Source organism: Lepidochelys kempii, chromosome 7 (genome assembly GCF_965140265.1).
Source record: "Lepidochelys kempii isolate rLepKem1 chromosome 7, rLepKem1.hap2, whole genome shotgun sequence".
In the NCBI taxonomy this organism is placed as follows: Eukaryota; Metazoa; Chordata; order Testudines; family Cheloniidae; genus Lepidochelys; species Lepidochelys kempii.
In genome coordinates this window covers 85,287,168-85,307,361 of record NC_133262.1, presented here as the reverse complement: position 1 = coordinate 85,307,361, position 20,194 = coordinate 85,287,168, and the positions used below count along the sequence as shown (strand labels likewise).

Below are 20,194 nucleotides of genomic sequence, written 5' to 3'. Positions count from 1 at the left end.
GAGGTCCTATGAGGAGAACAGTGTATTTCCAGGTAGATTGAAAGGACAGTCTGCAGACTTGTAACCTGCATTATTTCCCTGAAAATAATAGTAGCTACTTAATCACTTCACCATCGCTGCCTGCTGCTGGGTGTGGACTGAGTGGAGCCAACTGCGCAGAACGAGGACTGAGCCAGAATCACTGAGGACAAATGAGACACTGGTATCAAAAAGGTCACAGGAGCCCATACCTTTCATGGCAGTTGAGGCTTTGCACCTGAAACAGTTTGTGGGAAAGGGGGATGTTTTGTGGCCTTCTCAACCACCTCAGCATAGCTCATATATATGTGCTAGGTGGGACAAGGAATTTCTTTTTCCTGGTTACTATGGGAGGGGACCTTGCTTTCCCACTTCCCCTGAGATTCAGAAGGCTCCAGTGAAACTTTTCTGCTTACTCTGCCAGCTATGCGAATGGCATCCCATGCTTAGGGAAGAGGCAGGGGGCTTTAAGGAAAAGGAAAAAAAATCACCTTACCCTACTTTCATGCCACTGATTCTGGCTCGGGCTCAGTGAAGGGAGTTTCCATGCAGTCTGCTCACCCATCCCAAGGGGTGGACCTTAGCCCCTCACTATCTGGAAACAGAATTCCTGGGGCTTGCTGTCTGTCACTTCTCAGAGAGTGCGACATTCACCCTCCTCACTGAGCCAGAAGAATTTTTTGTTTTAAGTTTAGCGGTTTTGAGGAGGAAAACCCCAAAGCCCATGAAGAAACAGACATTTAATTAAAAATCATTCAAAGATCCTGTGAAATTTCAGCTTCAAAGGAAGCCCTGGACTGGAGTCTGCCATGTATGCCACTGGAGGCAGATAATTCTGGGAGTGCTTCCTGAATGGCAATCCTAAACCCAGGTTTAGAACAAAGATCTGTTATTTCTCCCATTGCCATGGAGACCCCAAATACCCCACTGTTTTGTGGCCTCCATGTCCAACATGGAGGAGACGGAGAATTAAATACTAACCTCCCTCAGCTCTGAATAAAGAGAGACAGCTGACATGTCAACACTAATTCTTTAAATGGTTTAATCTAGCCTAAATATTATTTCACGCACTTGTTTATAAGGAGTTTAGACATGACTCACTCACTCTTTGTATTGGGTTATTTTGGCTACTTGCATTACAAAATAAAAGTAATACTTTAAAAAAAAATCAGCCGTAATGGTTATAACAAAATAAGCTAGCAAACACCATTTTTCCAGGAGTGCAAAAATGATGTGTGATAAGTTTTGATGATCAACATTAGGCCATCTCCGTCAACAGTAAAGTAGCTTCCCATCCCCACTTCCCTGCCCACTCCTTTAAGTTGTACCTGCCTACGTTCACAAGACATTACTGGCAAAAAAGCTTCTTGCAGTCAGTAAAAGACTACATTCCAGCAACTACAAACCATTATTACCCCAGCTATCCAGTCACTGCTAGGATACCACCATTTACTATTGGCATAGAGCCTTGGCCTTTTCAGTTAGGGTGTACTATTGGTTTGGGAAGGAAGCATAATCAGATACTCAGGGGAAATGTTCAGAAGGAACATGGAAGAGGGAATAAGTGCCCCTTTCCGTAATATAGAGGGTCAGGAAGGATAAAGAGAGCTGCACTTCCAGGGTTTAAAGTAAACCTTGAAATCATGGTAGGTGGAAGGGAGAAGTGATGCACTGGCAGTGACATTTCATTCATAGTCACCTCACCACAGTTATGTAATTAATAAATCAAAATATGTATCTGTGAAAAACGATACATTCTCAGATTATAAGACAAGACTTCCTTCCAGAGTTATATGGGCACAGGAATGTGAAGAAAAAGATGTAGGAACCCTAATCACCCTCCCTGTACATAAAAACATAAAGATGGCCATACTGGCTCAGACTAAATGGTCCACATAGTCCAGAACCTGTCTTCTGACAGCACCAGAGACTTCAGAGGAAATGAACAGAACAACAATTATTGAGTGATCCATCCTGTCATCCAGCCCCAGCTTCTGTACACACTCATGGCTAGTTATCCAAGGGTGTAACAAGGTAAGGTTACACCCTTCCATGCTACTAAGCTTCCACAGCAAGTAACAATGCTGTATATAGACATAAACCATATTTAAAATTAATCATGCTATATGACCTGGTTACAAGCTTAAAAGACATAGTGCAGATGAACCCAAAAGGCTGGATACAAAAAGATAACTGGGTATATAAAGAGATGAGAGACTATGGTGTGACTGAGACATCAAATTAGTAAATGATAAGTTTGGCGTGTGGCAAGGAAGCAACTGCTGCCCCCAAGTACAATAGGTACTTTTCTGATAAGTGGCTCAGCCATGCACCGGGGGGTGTGTGTGTGTGTGTGTGTGTGTGTGTGTGTGTGTGAGGAGACCGGGGTGTGTGTGTGTGTGTGTGTGAGAGGAGACTCTCATCCTTTGCAACTAGGAGACGACTCCTGTTAGGACCCAATTGAAAGTGCACTCTCCCATTGAATTATATAGGCTTTGAATAAGGGTTTTCACCTACATATCTCAAAAAAAGAGAGATTGTGCTCTCCTTTCACACAAAGTGGCAAAGCCTCCAAGCTTTTCTTCAGTTGCCAAAAATAAATGGTAGGAAGTGATGACAAAATGTCCATTCTTTCAAGAGAAGGAAGCAGTTTTTGAACAGAGTGTCTTGTTGCTGAAATAGTTATGTATTGTATGATAATCGTGTTAAGAAAAATATTTCTAGCTCCGGCACTGGTTGTTCATTGTGTGAATTTGTCATCCTAGATTTTAAGTAGATATAAGTAACTTGTCACCTCAAAAATTGAATTTGAGTGGACTGACAAAAGCCTGGTAAGTGCAGGTTGGCAACATATAAAAACTTTCCACACAGCTCTGCCAATGGACCTCAGTCTTGACCTGCAATATCCCCTATTATTCAAGTCCTGTGACACCACAGAGCACTGCCAATTCACCTCACTGTTGATATATAGCATCTGTAATCTTATGCACAGGCATTTTGTCAAGATAGAACACCAGATTCTTATCTCCCTTACAGAAGTGCAGATCAGGAGTTATACCATTTATGTCCATGAGTTATACGACTGTAATACTCATTTAAGGGAGTCAGCCCTTAATACCATGTCTCACTTTAGGGATTACTGGAAGCCAAATTTATTTTGTGAAAGAACAGATCCCAACATACTATATGGAGATTGTAATACAGTATGAGAATGAAAATAATGAGAAATATTGTGTTCCATTTAGCACAAGCTGTAACAGAATCTATATCACCATTATTCAGTGCACCATTCACAAAGACAGCTGCAGACCCATGTGTCAAAAACATTGTGTTACAGGCATCTAGCAACAAACAGGTCTATCCCTTTCTCTCCTTTTTTGTGGTTACTTCAGGAGACTCACTCCTACCTCTCATCTGGCTGAAGGTGGTGATGAATTTGCTGGTCACAGACTTGAGTTCATTATTGGCCAGAGTTATGAGATGTATCCCTTCGGCGACATTCCTCATGACTTTGTAAATGCCAATAGGGAACATCATCAACTTGCAGTCAGCCAAATCTGTAGTGAAACAAAGAAAAAAGGACACAAACATGCAGAGCAGGATAGTGTGCACAGAATGCTTCAAGTTACTACCATGTTCATACATTTTATTCTATCCATAAGAATTAGAGAACAGCATAAGAAGAGACAAATTGTCACACTCCTAACGTTACTGGTGCAGTATCAGTTTGCATTTAACAGGGGACATTCCTTACTGAGAGGAGCTCAAGACTGTGCAAGAGGATTATTACAGCCTAAAGTTTACCTAGAGATATGAGAATATATTAGTTTTTGCTTTGTGGATGCAATTTCTCCACCTCATCGACTTTTTCACAGCAAGGACAGTGACATTTCGTCTGAGGGCTTTTTCCTCACCCAAAACTCTAGCTTGTGCTCCTGCGGCAATGACTCCCATGGGATATTACAGTGATTAAAATTGCTGGGATGCAAGAACCCCCAACCGTTCCCCCTCCCACCCATGAAATGCCCCTCAGTTCCTGAATAGAGCCTCCTCCAAGGGTTGGCACAGAGCTAGCCCTCTGGCTCCTGTAGATAGATGGCTTCCTGAACCAAGGTATTGCACCAGGGGAATATGCGGCTGCTTTGTGGCTCCATGGCACCAGCACAAAGGGACTTCAGGGGAGCCATGACGTAGGCCAGAGTGGTGAGATGGAACAGGTACCTGGGAGATACATGCAGTACACGCACAAGCTGTACAATAAGCTTCTGATACAAAGTACTTGTGGCTGGCCTGAAAGCTCTGCAGCCTATAATGCGCCATTTAACAACTTACATGTGGTCAGGCAGACAGGAGCAAGGGGAGTGGCTGCTGCTGAGAGATAGGAACCCAGTCCCCTTACATGTAGGGGCAAGATTCACTGGCAAAGGGAGCTGCCAGCAAGGATGCCTGCACCACAGGAGGAGAGGGCATTCACCCCTGGGCAAGGAAGGTTATTTTTTACCCAGGAAGTCTATAGGAATCCTGTTAGTAGAGGCTGCAATGGGTATGTAATGAATTAGAGATTCCTCAGCCATCCTGCCCTTACTCCTCCCTGACCAACACCACACTCTTTTGGGCTTGTACTGGCTGCCTGCAGGAGGAGGCAGTGTTGCTGCTCCACAGTACAGCTGTAGCCTCCCATTGATACCATCCATTTAAACTGGCAGAAACGTAAACTAGAAGCGATGATTTATATTTCTGCTGTTAAAACTGATCTGGCTAGCCACTGGTCTTTGCTATCAGTCAGTTTGTTGTTTTGGATTGTGCCTCACCGACAATGGAACATGCCCCTCCTGCTACTCTTAGCAAGGATCAATAATTTCCCTTGGCCTTTTGGTGAATGTCAAGTATAGCATCTGTTGCTCTTCTATCTCTCTGGGGGAAATGAGGGGAAAGATGGATTACACCTCCCTAATGTATTGTGGTGAGAGCCCCAGAACACCTATAAAAATATATCAAGTATCTCAGAACTTCCTTGAGCAAAAAGCACTTCATGTGATTTTGCCTCCTGAGAAGTGATTAGAGGGCCTTAGTGGAATAGAGAGTTGGTTTCCTTTTTAGGAGAGTATGGGGAATTGTTCTGTGATGCTATCAAACTGCCCACTTCAGAAGGCAAGTAATCAAAATCTGCCTTTCCAGTATGTTGCTGTTCATTGAATTTCTCTCCTTAGCTCCCTCAAGCCCCTACTCACATCTATCTCCACTCTAAATTTGCATTACAGACGAATACAGTACTCTATCTACTATTGTACACAGGCATGTTTAGCAGAACAAAGCATAGTATGCAAGAAGCACTGCTGGTTTTGATAAACTTGAATTCTTATAATCACTTTGAGGTTAATCCCAAGTGAAAAACAATCTGCCTCAGTTTACAGTGTAAACACACAGTGATTAATGACCTAAGTCCCCATTCATCACATAATCCATGTTGTCTCTACAATCATAATCCCACACTTCAAATTCATGTTGATTTTTAAATATGCAGATAAACACTTATCCATCTTTTTGTCTTTGTCTCTATCCCTCCCACTTTACCAATGCTAAGGAAAATATGTAAGTATCAGAAGATGGGAAATCCTTTGTTCTAGAAGCTCTCCTCCTCCTCATGGTGTCCTTAGCCTCTGTTTGCCAGAAGCTGGGAATGAACGACAGGGGATGAATCACTTGATGATTACCTGTTCTGTTCATTCCCTCTGAGGTACCTGGCATTGGCCACTGTCAGAAGACAGGTTACTGGGCTAGATGGACCTTTGGTCTGACCCAGTAGGGCCATTCTTATGTTCAAAATGATGGGCCTTTAATTGTGCCAGAAGGCTTTACATAAGCCAGATTCAAAGGGCATTTCTATTCTGAAACAGGAACTATGTGTAAGTAGCCCCTGTTTAATGCAACAGGCCCATTCCCCATACAGATTCAGAATCACCTTTGCTGACTTTCGTGACAACACTGTATGGCTTTTCCTGCAGAGCCATCACAGATAGGAAACCGTGAGCTCATGCTTCATGGACACAATTGAGAACCAGATTCCAACTGCAGTACCTGTGGAACTCAATTGCATTCCAGTTGCTTTACTCGGATAAGTAAAGATGTAAGAGGCTGGCACAGGTGCAACTGAGCACAGGCTTTCACCTGCAGAGTCTTCATCACTGATGATACATGAGCTAGAGCGGGGCTTTTCACAACGAATTTTTTGGTGGCCTCAGAGTGTGGCCACCAACTTTTGCTGGTGGCCACTATGTCAGTTTTTCCTAAAATACTTAATTAATTTTAGAAAAACAAATAAATATACACAGGTCCAAATCATAGCAATTTATTTATGTAGGGGTTCTTTTGCAGACTCAGTAATAAAAATAATGTACAATGGTCTCTATTCTTTACTGGACCTAAACAGAATAGAAACACAAATAAGATGCTTTGCATGTTCTTGGCTTTTTTGTTGTTATTTCTTCTGTTTTTTTTGGTTGAATTTTTATTTTTAGACTTGCTAGCCAGTAAGTCTGCTTCTGTGCAAAGTGATATTTGTATGTTAGTATCACTTTTCACAGCAGCAGACTTGTTAGCTAGCTGGGAGGCAGTGAAAAGTGATACTAATAAACATACAAACATCACTTTTCACAGAAGGAGACTTACTCAGCCCTGTCAAGCCGGGGGACAAATTAAGCCTTGTATGGAGAGGTGGGTAGGGAGGCAGCAGGGGCCAGGGATGATGGGATGGATGGGTGAGGGCCTGGGGAGGCGGACAGCAGGGACCAGGAGTGGTGTGGCGAGACCTGAGCCCTGCAGCCGGGAGATGGAGCCAGCCGCTGCGCAGCCAAAATCCAGAGCCCAAAGCACCGTGGTCAGAGCCCATGGCTGGAGCCTGCCACCTACCACCCCAAGGCTGAAGCTGGAAGCCTGAGCCCCACTGCCCCCTGGAGAAACTTAAAGGCAAAACACAAAATTTCCAGTAAGTTCTTGCAATGTATTTGGGACAAATTTTCAGGAATTTTAGAATTCATTCTGACCAAGAGAATGGTAGCAAATCTGAAGGTGAAAGGCAATTTGGATGAAAATGATTAAGAAATTTAGATTTTATGATTCTAAGAAAAGGAAAGAGTGAGATCAGCTGAATAAGGACAATGGACTTAAAAAAAGAAGACTTGAACAAACTCAGAGAAATGACAGGTAAGCTCCCCATGGGAAGAAAATCTGAGGGATAAAGGAATTCAGGAGAGCTAGCTATTTCTCAAAAGGGACAATATTAAAAGCACAATTTCAAACTACCCTGAAGCAAAGGAAACACAGGAAGGACAGCAAGAGGCCAATATGGTTCCATCAGGAGTTCTTTAATGACCTGAAAATCAAATAGTAATCCTACCAAAAGTGGCACATGGACAAATTGCTAAGGTGGAGTAAAAAAGAATAACACATGCATGTAGGGACAAAATCAGAATGGCAAAGGCACAAAATGAGTTACACTTAGCAAGGGACATAAAAGACAACAAGAAGTTCTTTAAATACATTAGGAGCGAGAGACAGACAAAGAAAAGTGCAAGTCCTCTACTTCACTGTGGAAGGAGAACTAAAAAATGACGACATCAAGAAGGTTGAGGTGCTTAATTCCTATTTTGCTAACTAAAAAAGTTAATGGCAACCAGATACTCAACGCACTTAATATTAACAACAAGGAGGAAAGGACACAAGCCAAAAGGGAAAGAACAGGTAAAAGAATATTAAGCTAAGTTAAATGTATTGTATTCAAGTCAGCAGGGCCTGATGAAATTCATCCTAAGGTACTTAAGGAACTAGCTGAAGCAATCTCAAAACCATTAGCAATTACCTTTGAGAACTCCTGGAGGGCAGGCAAGGTCCCAGAGGTGTGGAGAATGGCAAACATAGGGCAAGTCTACACTAGAAACATACTGTGGTAGTACATGCACACACTACCCTCCTTCTGTTGGTGGTGTTTGTCCTCACCAGGGGCCCTTCCACCAACTTAAGATGGGCAGTGGGGGGGGAAGGGGGCTGAGAGCCCAGGCTCTCGGCTCCCCACCAGGAGCCAGCTGCCCCCCTGGTCCAGGCTCTTGGCTTCCCACTAACCACCACGGGGAGCCTGGGATAAGTAAACACAGTGTCTACACAGGCACTGCATCACCCTAATTATACTGACATAAGGCCTACGCCTCTTTTGGAGGTGCAGTTATGCCACTGTAGTAGGGCACTTACATCGGTTGGAGCAAGGCTGTAGTGTGTACACTGACATAATTAGGTCGATGCAAGTTGCCTTACGTTGACCAAGCCATAGTAACTATATTTAAGAAGTTTCAGAGTAACAGCCGTGTTAGTCTGTATTCGCAAAAAGAAAAGTAGTACTTGTGGCACCTTAGAGACTAAACAAAGAGGACCCAGGGAATTATAGACAAGTTAGCCTAACTTCGATACCTCAAAAGATGCTGGGACAAATTATTAAACAATTAATTTGTAAGAACCTAGAGGATAATACAGTTATAAGGAAGAGAGAGCATGGATTTGTCAAGAACAAATCATGCCAAACCAACCTAATTTCCTTCTTTGACAGAGTTGCTGACCTAATGGATGGGGGGAAGCAGTAGATGTGATAGATCTTGATTCAGTAAGGCTTTTGACACAGTCCCACATGAAATTTTCATAAGCAAACTACGGAAATGTGGTATAGATGAAATTACTATAAGGTGCATAAGGTGGACGCACAACTGTTTGAAAGACCATACTCAAACAGTAGTCATCAATGGTTTGCTGACAAATTGGGAGCCGTATCTAATGGGGTCCCGCAGGGGTAAGTCCTGGGCCCAGTAGTATTCAATATTTTCATTAATGACTTTGATAATGTAGTGGAGAAGATGCTTATAAAATTTGCAGATGACATATTGCTTGGGGGAAGGGGAGGTTGCAAGCACTTTGGAGGACAGGATTAGAAATCAAAATGACCTTGACAAATTGGAGAATTGTTCTGAAATCAACAAAAATAAATTCAATAAAACACAAGTGCAAAGTACTTCACTTAGGAAGCAAAAAATGCACAACTACAAAGTGGGGAATTACTGGCTAGTTGGTAGTTCAGCTGAAAAGGATTTGGGGGTTATAATGGATCACAAATTGAATATGGGTCAACAATGTGACACAGTTGGGAAAAAGCCTAACATCATTCTGGGGTGTATTAACAGGAGTATCCTATGTAAGACATGGGAGATAATGGTCCTCCTTTCCTTGGCACTGGTGAGGGATGATTTAGCTGGGGATTGGTCCTGCTTTGAGCAGGAGGTTGGACTAGATAACCTCCTGAGGTCCCTTCCAACCCTGAAATTCTATGAGGCCTCAGCCAGAGTACTGTGTCCAATTCTGGGCAATATACTTTAGGAAAGATGTGGACAAATTAGAGCGAGTCCAGAGAAAAGCAACAAAAATGTTAAAAGTTTTAGAAAACCTGACCTGAGGAAAGGTTAAAAAAACTAGGCATGTTAGTCTTCAGAAAAGAAGACTGAGCGGGGAGCAATAACAGGCTTCAAATATGTTAAGGGCTGTTATGAAGATGAGGTAATCAGTTGTTCTCCATGTCCACTGAAAGTAGGATGAGAAGTAATGGGCTTAATGTGTAGCAAGGGAGATTTAGATTAGACATTAGGAAAAACTTTCTAACTAAAAGAGTTGTTAAATTCTGGGATAGGCTTCCAAGGGAGGTTGTGGAATCCCCATCACTGCAGGTTTCTAAGAACTGGTTGGACAAACACCTGCAAGAGATGGTCTAGGTTTTCTTGGTCCTGTCTCAGTGCAGTGGGGGTTGGACTTGATGACTTCTCGAGCTCCCTTCCAGCCCTTCATTTCTATGATTCTTTGAAATTTTTCAGTACTCCGTCCAGGCTAATGTTAAGCTACTCAGGCAGCGAGTCTTCCACCATTTCCTTTGGGAGATCATTCCACAGACTAATTGGCCTTACCATCCACATGTTCTTGAAGTTCAGCTTAAATCATCCTTGTTTTAATTCCATTACTCCTCCTTATTTTCCCTTGGACTGCTCTACGCAATATTTTTTCCCCTCTCGGACATTGAACCCTTTAAATACTATTACCTCCCCACCCTCCTTGGAGTGTGTTGACTTACAACGTATGTTTGGCTCCTTAAATTTGTTCCTATGAATCATAGACTTTAAGGTCAGAAGGGACCATTATGATAGTTTAGTCTGATCTCCTGCACAATGCAGGCCACAGAATCTCACCCACCCACTCCTATAACAAAGCCCTAACCTATGTCTGAGCTACTGAAGTCCTCAAATCTTGGTTTAAAGACTTCAAGGTGCAGAGAATCCTCCAGCAAGTGACCTGTGCCCCACGCTACAGAGGAAGGTGAAAAATGCTCCCCTTAGCTGTCCTCTAAAGGGCTAGGCCCACACTGGAGTGCTTACCACTCAGGAGCACATGTGTCTTGAGCTCCCTGGCACACAGGCTGAGGGATCACTCCTCTTAGGTGAGAACAGCAAGCTCTCCCTTCTGTAAGCAGCCAACTCTATTTGTCAGTGCAAAGGGAGGGGAAGGGACTCAGCTATAGCCCCATCTCCTTCCTGTCTCATTTGGGATGGCTGGGAATTAATCTGCAGACTATGAATTATTCAGTGTAGCAGTACCACCTACCCAGTCTGGTTTCAAGCTGGCCTCTGCCTCAGTTTCTCCTCACTCAGCTTGAATCTTCTAACCTGCCAGTCTGGTTTGGTTGCTGCAGTGAGTTCACCCTCCAGCTAAGTCACACAGAAAAAGTCCACCACTTTTAGGGTATCCAAGTCCAAAACAATGTTCAACACATAGTCTAAAGCTAGCCACAGCCCCTCCTTCCTGAGGGTCTATTTGTATGACTTCCCTCTCAAACTTCAGACCCTCTTCAGACCACCCTCTGGGCTTCACTTTCACCCCGCAGGCTCTCATGGACTCCTCTGAGTCTCTCTCTGCTGACCCCTAATGCTCAGGACTTCCTATTTGGAGTCTCCCTTCTTTCTCTTCTGGCTCTCCGCGTTTATTTCATCTCCAACCCAGAAGGCCTTTAGTCTCTTGACCTGCCTGCCATGTGATTTTGCTCATTTTCTGCACATGGTGAGGTGAGCTAAACGTGTCACAGGAAGGGCTGACCTCATCTCCCCTTAGAGGGCCAGTCACCATGTGACATTTAGCAATATTTGAATAATGAATTTATACAACGTGCAGCAACTCCTAAGCAGATGTGAATGTTACCGGCTGCCAGTTACTCACCCAATTCTAATGATTACGTTCTGCTTATATTTCTTCCACCATATGTTCGTGCTGGGGGCAGTGCTGATAATGAAATAATTTTTTCATTCTGATATTTTGAGGCACAGTATGAAATGCTTTACTTGAGCCCAGATTATCATATCGTCTGCATTCTCCTGATAAATCCAGGTGCAGTCTCAAAATTACTTCTCTAGTCATAATATTTAAACAGTATCAGAAAACTCTCCATATCCAAGGCTGAAAGTGGAAAATGAAATGATTGTAACTTAATATGGACAAAGTACTTGCTTCTCTGCCAATCTGTCCCTCTTCTTGAAAAATAAATCTCTTTTCTCTCTAGTATTTCCTCCATCTATTTATGTCCAGATCCTCTTTCTGCCTTTCCTCATATTTTATGCCATTTTAAGAAATTCCTTGCCTCCCCTTTATCCATTTTGAGGCATTTCACTTTTTTGTTAGGTTCCATGTGATGAAGATTGTGCCACTTCTATGATAAGATCTTCACACATGGATCCTCCTCAGTTTTCCTTCAGGATCCTAGGTCAATATGTAGGGAGTTGCAACACCAAAATGCTGAGCTGAAGGAGTTTACTCTTTAGTGGGCAAGGTGCAAAAGGAAACTGAGGCAGATGTCAATTTTCCTTTCCAGCTCCTAGTTTGGACAGCAACCTCAACTGAGCTGGGGATCTCTCGCTAACAAGCGTAAACAATAAAGTAAAATGAATCTTGGGTGAACTTGACTCCTGTGCAGAAGGGCTGTGCACTTTTATGTCCTCAAAACAGTTCTTACATGGAATTAAGAGTGGGACTTCAGTGATGCACAGGCTTTGTGCTGGCCCTCTGCAAAGGGATGAATGTTACCCCTTGTGTGCAAATAATTCTTGTTTATTTCATTTTGCTTGCTGGCTCACATAAGATAAAATGTGGGGAGCTAGAAAGGTATCAGTACATCATAGAAAATCTGCTTTGGTGCTGATCCAGTTCCCACTAAAGTCAAGAGAGAGAGAGAGAGAGACTGCTTGACTTCAATAGGAGTCTGATCCAGCCTTTGACCCTAATTCTTATCAACTCTTACTGAGTCAACTAGTTTTACCATCCTACCTCCTAAACATTGTGTGTGTCTTTTGGGATCTTGACCCCACAATTGAGATATTCCTGTCTACAATGGAGTCCATGGTTTCCATGAATTATCATACTTCATATGATTTCAGTGTAATTCCACTATAAAATATTCAAAGAGTTTCACACAAATAATGTGAGTGTCCAATTAGCCCTCAAGCATATATTTTTCCACCCATCATATTCTTTCATGTTCTTAAGAATAAGATGAGCAATACTGCATTAAATTGTGATCACAGTCAATTATTTTATAGGACAGGTCCAAATTATTTTTATGAATAACAATATGTATCTTTCATCTGACACTTCAGTTAAACAATCCAGTATTCCTGTGATGGGAAAGACTGCCCATCAAGAAATTAAATTCAATATAGATTAGTATTAATAAGAAATAGGGAATTATAGAAAAATATAATTACCTATGACTGGAACTAAAAAAAGATGCTTTCCTAGCTGATACTTGAGGGAAACACAGACAAGAAGGAGGGAAAATAGTCTTCTGATTACAGCAGGGTACTGGAATTTAGGAGACCTGGGTTCAATTTCCAACTCTGCCAATCTTCCTTGCATAAATCTTAACATTTCCATGTCTAAATTTCCTCATCTGATAATATTACTTACTACCTCACAGAGGTGCAGTGAGTATAAACTCATTAATATCTGTTAGCTGCTCAGGTACTACAGTGACAGGAGATACACACGCTCCCAAAGTACCTACACAGCGTGATAGCGTGCAAATGGACTTTGTTTAACAAAGGTGTATGCAGAGGAAAGCTAACATATAAGCAAGATTTTAAGAGTTTTTAAAGAATACATGAAGAGACAGAGGATGGAAACACATACTGTTTAATAAGCAAAGACAGAGTTCCACTCAATGTAGAACAACACTGGGACAGACATACAATGGATCTAGGGGGTGAAGATGGGGATATAACTGGGGCACTTGGACAAACCTGAGTCCTTATTTACACCCTAGTTATCTTAAATCTGTGACTGCAAGAGCGTACCTTATCTGGCTGTGCTGTTTAGATGAGATGCTATTTTCTATAGTTTAGTTTTGATTCAGTATGGTTTTCTCTCGATTTTTCTAATATTTTTCTTTATTTAAAGGGTCACTTGCTATTTTAGGTATAAATCACTGTTGTACATTTACTCCCTGGTGCAGGGGGGTGGGGGGGGGGAAGAAGGGGCTTAACTGACCTGGAGCACTTGGTCAGAGCCAAAGGGTAAAAGACTGCCCCCAGGAAATACTACCATTGCCAGACTCTTACCAGCAGACAGTAAGGTCATGGGGACAGCTCCCTTTTGGACAAGTTTTACAGAATTTAATAGAAAATTACAACCTTCAGTAATTTCCTACAGAACCCTACTGGTGTCATTCTTTGTATAGGACTTTTTCCACACAGGCTGAGTGAGCACTAGACATGACAAGAATCAGTGACCAAAGTTTAAAATTCTCTAATAATGTCATTGGAAACAATATTCATCTGCTAATTTATAGGGCCTGATTCAAAGCCCATTAAAAGCAATGTAATTACATTGACTTCAGTGGGCTTTAGATCAGGTGCATAGGTTGCATCTATACCAACATACTTTGTAGCAGTTTCCCGCATATAAGAAGCTGTCTGAACAGACAGGATTCAGATGATTTTACCATTGCACTGTCTAACCCTATAGCAGTGAATTATGGGTCCTAAATTTGCTAAGGGGACCAGAACAGGTTCCCTTCAGTCAGAAATACTCATTAGCCATTCTGTTCTTATTTTGCTATTAATTTTTGTCATCAAAATGAAATATCAAAGCCAATGATTTATTCTTACTTCCAAGGCAATCTATATTAGAACAACATAAAGCTATATGAAGTGATAGTATAAGGAAAACTTGACAGGAATTAAAGAAAAAAAACAGAGAAACAGCAGCAAGTCTTTAATTATAAACAGCAAAATTTGGTCTTGCAATAATCAGAAGTGATAAGCCTGCATTGGAATCCAGTTTCAAAATATCCTCATTCATTTTTCCACTGTCAGTGTATGTGTGCGTGTCTGGGGGGGAAATCTGAGAATGAGGTGAATTCATCAAATAACCTAGTTTTAGCCATTGTTCAGAAATGAAACTGCACCACCTACTGGATTTCTATGCAAACTGAATCAAGTCAATTACAGGTTTGATTGAGAACACCAATATTTCTGACTTGTCTTTATGTTGTTTTAAATTATTTTAATATTTAAGTATTCACAAGTAGTCGCCAGTCATCTCTCTCGGTCTCAGGTCCCTCAAAGAAAGAAATCCATTGCCAAACGTCACATCATTGCCAATGCGTTGGTTCTCTTCCTGCAATCTCCCTGAATGGGAATTCATTTGTAAAGATAAATTTGGGATTAACAGTAACCTGCAAAAAGGCAAAACAAAAAACAAAAAAGGATTCTGCATACTTTTTTGCTTTTTTCTGACGTATAAAGAAGGCCTGAAAGGTATTTTTGTTTGGTTGGTTGTTGTTGTTTTTTGTTTGTTTGTTTTTTAAAGAAAGAGAGAGGTTTTTTCCCCCGCTTTGTTCATTAAAGTGGAAAGTCAAGTCCTGTATAGTCTAGAACAGTTTATAGTGATTGGAGAACTAGTAAAATTGTGATATCACAAGAGGAAAGAAAGTGAAAGTTGAGTATCTAAGAAGGGAAGTTATTGACTCTTGTTTTTTGTTTAAAACAAACCTATTTAACTGCAGTGACTAATTAAGATTTTGGAGAAAGAGACCTCATTAGGACATGAGAAAAATCAAGCATGAGAGTAAGTGTTTGCAGGGTAGATCCTGAGGTTTGTTAAAAGGTTGTTAAGGGTAATAGGGTGTTGACATTTAATACAGCTAGCACCTAAATATTTTTAAATCTCCCAATAGATTTATACTTTGTAAGGCCAGAAATGACGACTTTAATCATCCAAGTCTGACAGAATTTTACCCAGCAATTCCTGCATTAAACCCATAATTTCTGGCTGAGCTGTAGCATATTATTTAGGATATCCAGTCTTGATTTAAAGTGACCAATTCCCCACCAAGTGACAGAGAATGAACCACATTCCTTGTTGAGATATTCCAATGATTATCTGGTAATCTGGAAATTTCTGGTAATTTTTACCACTGGTAAAAATGTACTGCTTATTTCTAGCCTGAATTTATCAAGCTTGAGCTTCCAGACATTTTATCTTGTTATGCCTTTGTCTGCTAAATTAAAGAGCCCGCCTACTATTGGTAATCTTTTACCCCGGAGGTAAAGTCATCTCTTAACTTTCTCTTGGATAAATGAAATAGATTGAGCTTCTTTACACAAATATATTTTTTAAATTAAATGTTATAAAGTCTAGAGACATATTACTAAGCCAGTTCATGCCACAATACAGTGAATTTCACCAATTCCCCACTGCCGAGTAATAAATGACCATCTCCTATAACTTCAAGGCAACTTCTGATCCACCACTCAGCCTTAACTTTAACCTTTTACTTTTTTAAAAAAATAACATACATATCAGCCTAAACTACTGACATAGAGAGGCACACATTTTCTCTGAAATGTGGTCAGTAAGACCTGAGGACTGTTCTGGTGGAATTTAAACTTGTCAGTTCTATGTCCACCACCTTTGTACAACACATTTTCAATACCCAGTAGGCCAAATCTGACAGACTGTACTCAGCCCTTATTCAGGCAGAAGTCTGTCTAAATATACCAGTATTGCCAAACCAGAGCATATATAAATCAAGAGTCAGGCTCCCAAAAAATCATGAGATTTTTAGTAAAAAAAAAAAAAATGTGGGGTGCTTTTTATTTGCTTTCTGGTTTCTGTGCCTTCAGGGTACACACAAATCACATTTTCAAGTTTTCTGTGCAAAACTAAGGGAATTAGAAACTTGACCTTTCTTTTCATTAAAGATGTGATTCCCAGAATTGTGTGATTCTCAGAGCTGGAGCTTTAAGAAAAAACAAATATTGTGAAAGTTGTCAAAATTGGTACATATATAGAAGGGTGAGATTGAAACTCAAAGGTAGTTTTGCTGGTAGGGATTTATTGTTAAATGTATACTGCTGTTGCAGTAGTGGTATTAGTGGTCCAACTGTAAAGTCTTATGTATAACTTATCAAGAGTTTGTCAAGAACACCCAGAGCTTAGGATGGATGCTCTTTTATGTAGCTAGTAAAAATTTCCATAAATATATCAACCTTGTTGCTTAAAGAAACAAACAAACACTTGGTGAATAAAGAGGTTTATTTTGTTTAAATTTACCTTTGGATGAGATTGAGCATGAGACCTAAGTTCCCTGTAAGCTATGTGGCCATGCAGCAGGCTATCAAGGGCCTCGCAGGTGGGGAGAAGAGCCCCTCCCCTGACCCAGCCCAGCCCAGCCCAGCCCCACCCTGCTGGAGCTGCCGCGGCTGGGGAGAGGCAACTCTCACCCGGCCCCGAGCTGCTGGGGCAAGAGAGGGCTGGGGGAAGTCCTATCTCCCTGCTGCAGCCCCAGGGCAGCCTGCACCCCAAAGCCTTCATCCATGGCCCCACCCCAGAGCCTGCACCCCCTTGCACCCCAACCTTCTGCCCCATCCCTGAGCCTGCATCCCAAACCCCTCATCCCCAGCCCCACCCCAGAGCCCGCACCCCCAGCCAGAGCCTGCACCCCCCGACACCCCAACCCTCTGCCCCAGACCTGAGCCCCCCCGCCACTCCAAACCCCTTGGCCCCACCCCCACCACCTCCATATTGGTGCACATAACAAAATTCATTCCACACATGGATGTAAAAAATGAGAGCGAACACTGCATGAGACCCGTGTCTATGTACTTTTCCAAGCTGTGGAGGAGCTAACAGAGTATTGAGAGGAAAGGAGAGTAACATATCTATCAAGGCTTTGTGTCATAGTGCCATCTGGAGTACCCTGAAGACCTTTAACAGGAACCAGGCTAGACAGAGTAGAGCTAGCTGGAAAATAGTCTCTCCCAGAAAAGTCTGCCTTTTCAGTGAAGTATTTTGTCCCCAGACTGAAATATTTTGATTCAACATGGTGCTGTCATGCCTCATGGGAGTTGTCATTCTCCTCTATGGGTCTTACTTTCTGGCCAAACTACATCTCCCACCACTCTTCTCCATACACCACTCTTCTCCATTCTCGATGAAGGGTGGGAGTGCACGTAGGAGTCACTAACCATGGTACATCAAAGGAGATGCAGGTCAGACAGAAAGCCTTGCCCAGTTCCATTGAGAAGAATGGGAGCATAAAGACACCTGATCTACTACTTCTGTGAGACACCACAGCAGCATTTGAATCATAAAACAGGGCTACCCCTACGTGTTTTGCTGTCCATGATGGAAAATGTTTTTGATGCCATCTTACTCCCTGCACCTGACCAGCTAAATGATGAGGTGCCTCCCCAGTTGATTTGCTACCCTGGCAATTGGCAACCTGGGCAACTGCTCTGGTACCCATGCCTAAGGTCAGACCTGTCAAAATATCAGGATTTTTTGGCCAAAAACCCAAAATGTTTTGGTTTTCAACAGAATACTGAAATTTTCTGTGGAAAGCAGACACTTGGTAAAAAATTTCATATAGACAAAACCCAATTTTCTGCTGAAAAACCTACTAAAGAGACATGGAAGAAGACAAAGTTTAAGAGCTTACTGAGTAAGATACTGCATCCAGTTTCATCCCATCATGTCATTAATACACTTGCTAAATAAAAGCATTTCACTGAAACTTGAGACTCCCTGCTTTCTTGCGAATACTACAAGCTTTAACAAAAGAAAAAAGTGAAGCTTTTAGTGAGGACTGTCCCAGGTTTTGCTGAATGCCCCAAAAATTGGGAGAAAATCTAGGAGTTGGAGATCCATGGTTGCGGTGAAGCAAGGGAAACTGACAAACTGGTGGATAAAACAGAAAGCAGCCAGGTAACCAGAACTGTAAAAAGACATCACTGGTGTGGTGTTGTCATGCCACTGAAGAGCATGAAGCGTGCTGTTAAGATGAAGGAATGATGTAGGCAGGATGACTGGGAACAGGAAGAGCATCATTAGCATGAGGTATGAGAGCCTGAGAAAAAGTCTGTTTCAACAGGAGCGCATGGGATAAGTTCCAGTTTCCAGAAACTGAGCAAACCCAGAAAGACAGAGAGAAGTCAGTGTCTTGAAAGACATGGCTGAACTGAAGGCACTAGTACCCATTAGTTGTTAGTTGGGTTGGTCTCTCAGTTTAAAAGCAGATATCAAGCAGTTCCCTAAATAAGAGGATGGAGATATAAACACCTTTTCTGTGCCCTTGGAAAAACACAAATTGGAGAAGAAAGGTGGGTCCTCCACTTGTCACTTTGCCTGTCATGGTAAGCTCTAGGGGCTTATTTTTGGATGAGCCAAGGAACTATACAGTATCTTCTAGAATAAGAAAGGTATTGGGAACAAAGTTCTAAATGAGTAGGGAAGCAAATGCTTCCATCAGGCCAAGAAAGGGTAACGGAGTGTGATGGTAATTACAAAGCCATGCACCTAAGCAGTAAGGAGAGGGTTAAGGTAGGCACTGGGAAGCAGTAAGCATCCCAGATGGAGCTCATTATGATGGCTACCTCCAGAAGGCAGAGGGCTGGCTAAGGGAAGGATGTTCTTCCTGGGAGAAGAAGATTTGATCTAGGCAACCAGCTATGCCTGTGGGGTGTTTAGAACACTTTCCACCTGCCTAAGGAGAGAAGTTGCAGGTAGTAACTAGACCCAATGAGGATTTAGTTAAAGCAAGCCAGTCCTCTGATTTAATTTTTTTAATTAGGGCTTTACCATACCATTCATTATATGTTTTTTTAAAAATCTAGACTTACTCTCAGTCAGGTTCTCTACTCTTCAAGCTGGAAGTGTAAACTGCAGCTGAAGGCAATATACTGTAGTCACTGATCAAGCTAGCACGCTAAAAAGAGAGTAACTGCAGCATGGGCAGCGGGATGGGCTAGCCACCTGAAATGGGCTCTCAGTATCTCTTACAGGCATGTACTTGGGGCAGCTAGCCCCTCTCACTGCTTGTGCCACCACAGCTAAACTCTATTTTTAGCATGCATGTATGTCTCCTTGAGCTGGCATTTATACCTCTACTTCAAAGTACCTCTGGATGGGGAGAGACCACCCAAGATAGAACTTCCAAAGGGTGCCAGAGGGAGAAGAGTGAAGGGCAGACAGTAACTTGCCAGTATCTCAGCCATATTGGTGACAGTATGTTAAAATTGCCCATGTCCTCCTTATCATCTAAGCCTAAAAGATACAAGGCCCATGCAGCGGGGCTCCTCAGGAGCATGCTGTTGAACTGATCATACCATAGTCACACTATCAGTCTGTTATGTGCTACAGAATGAAGTGAGGCTCCCATGCCTTAGAAGAAAGTATAGCGGCTCTCTTATTTCCCCTGCTAGGCATGAAGACTGATAGATGAAGGAGCAAAAAGAACAGCTGTAGAAGATGTTCAACTGTTCTTGAGGTATTTTCATTTCAATCAAGCCCAGATTTTTTATTCTTAATACTTTATTATGGTAGCGTACAAGGGTTCCATTTAGGATTGAGGTCCCACTGTGTCAAAGGTTATACAGATGGAAAAAAAAACAGTCCGTATCCTGCAGAGCTTATGTACCTTTCTGGCAGCACATAGGATGTCCAAGTATCTACACAAAGAGCCAACTTAAAAAGCATCCAAGGACACTGATAGGGGATAAAGAGAAATTAATTAAATGATAACTAGGAATCAGTTAAACCTTCTAAGAAC

At 42.0% G+C, this 20,194-nt stretch overlaps 1 protein-coding gene across 7 annotated transcripts in view; it reads right to left on the bottom strand.

Annotated features, from left to right (window-relative positions):
* The window catches only part of LRRC20 (leucine rich repeat containing 20), a 152,338-nt gene that overhangs the window by 69,469 nt on the left and 62,675 nt on the right, over nt 1–20,194 (bottom strand). For all 7 annotated transcript variants that reach the window (XM_073353591.1, XM_073353597.1, XM_073353592.1 and 4 more), the window contains one exon: nt 3,426–3,575. In XM_073353591.1, the coding sequence (XP_073209692.1) occupies nt 3,426–3,575 (150 nt within the window). The remainder of the gene's footprint in view (nt 1–3,425; nt 3,576–20,194) is intronic.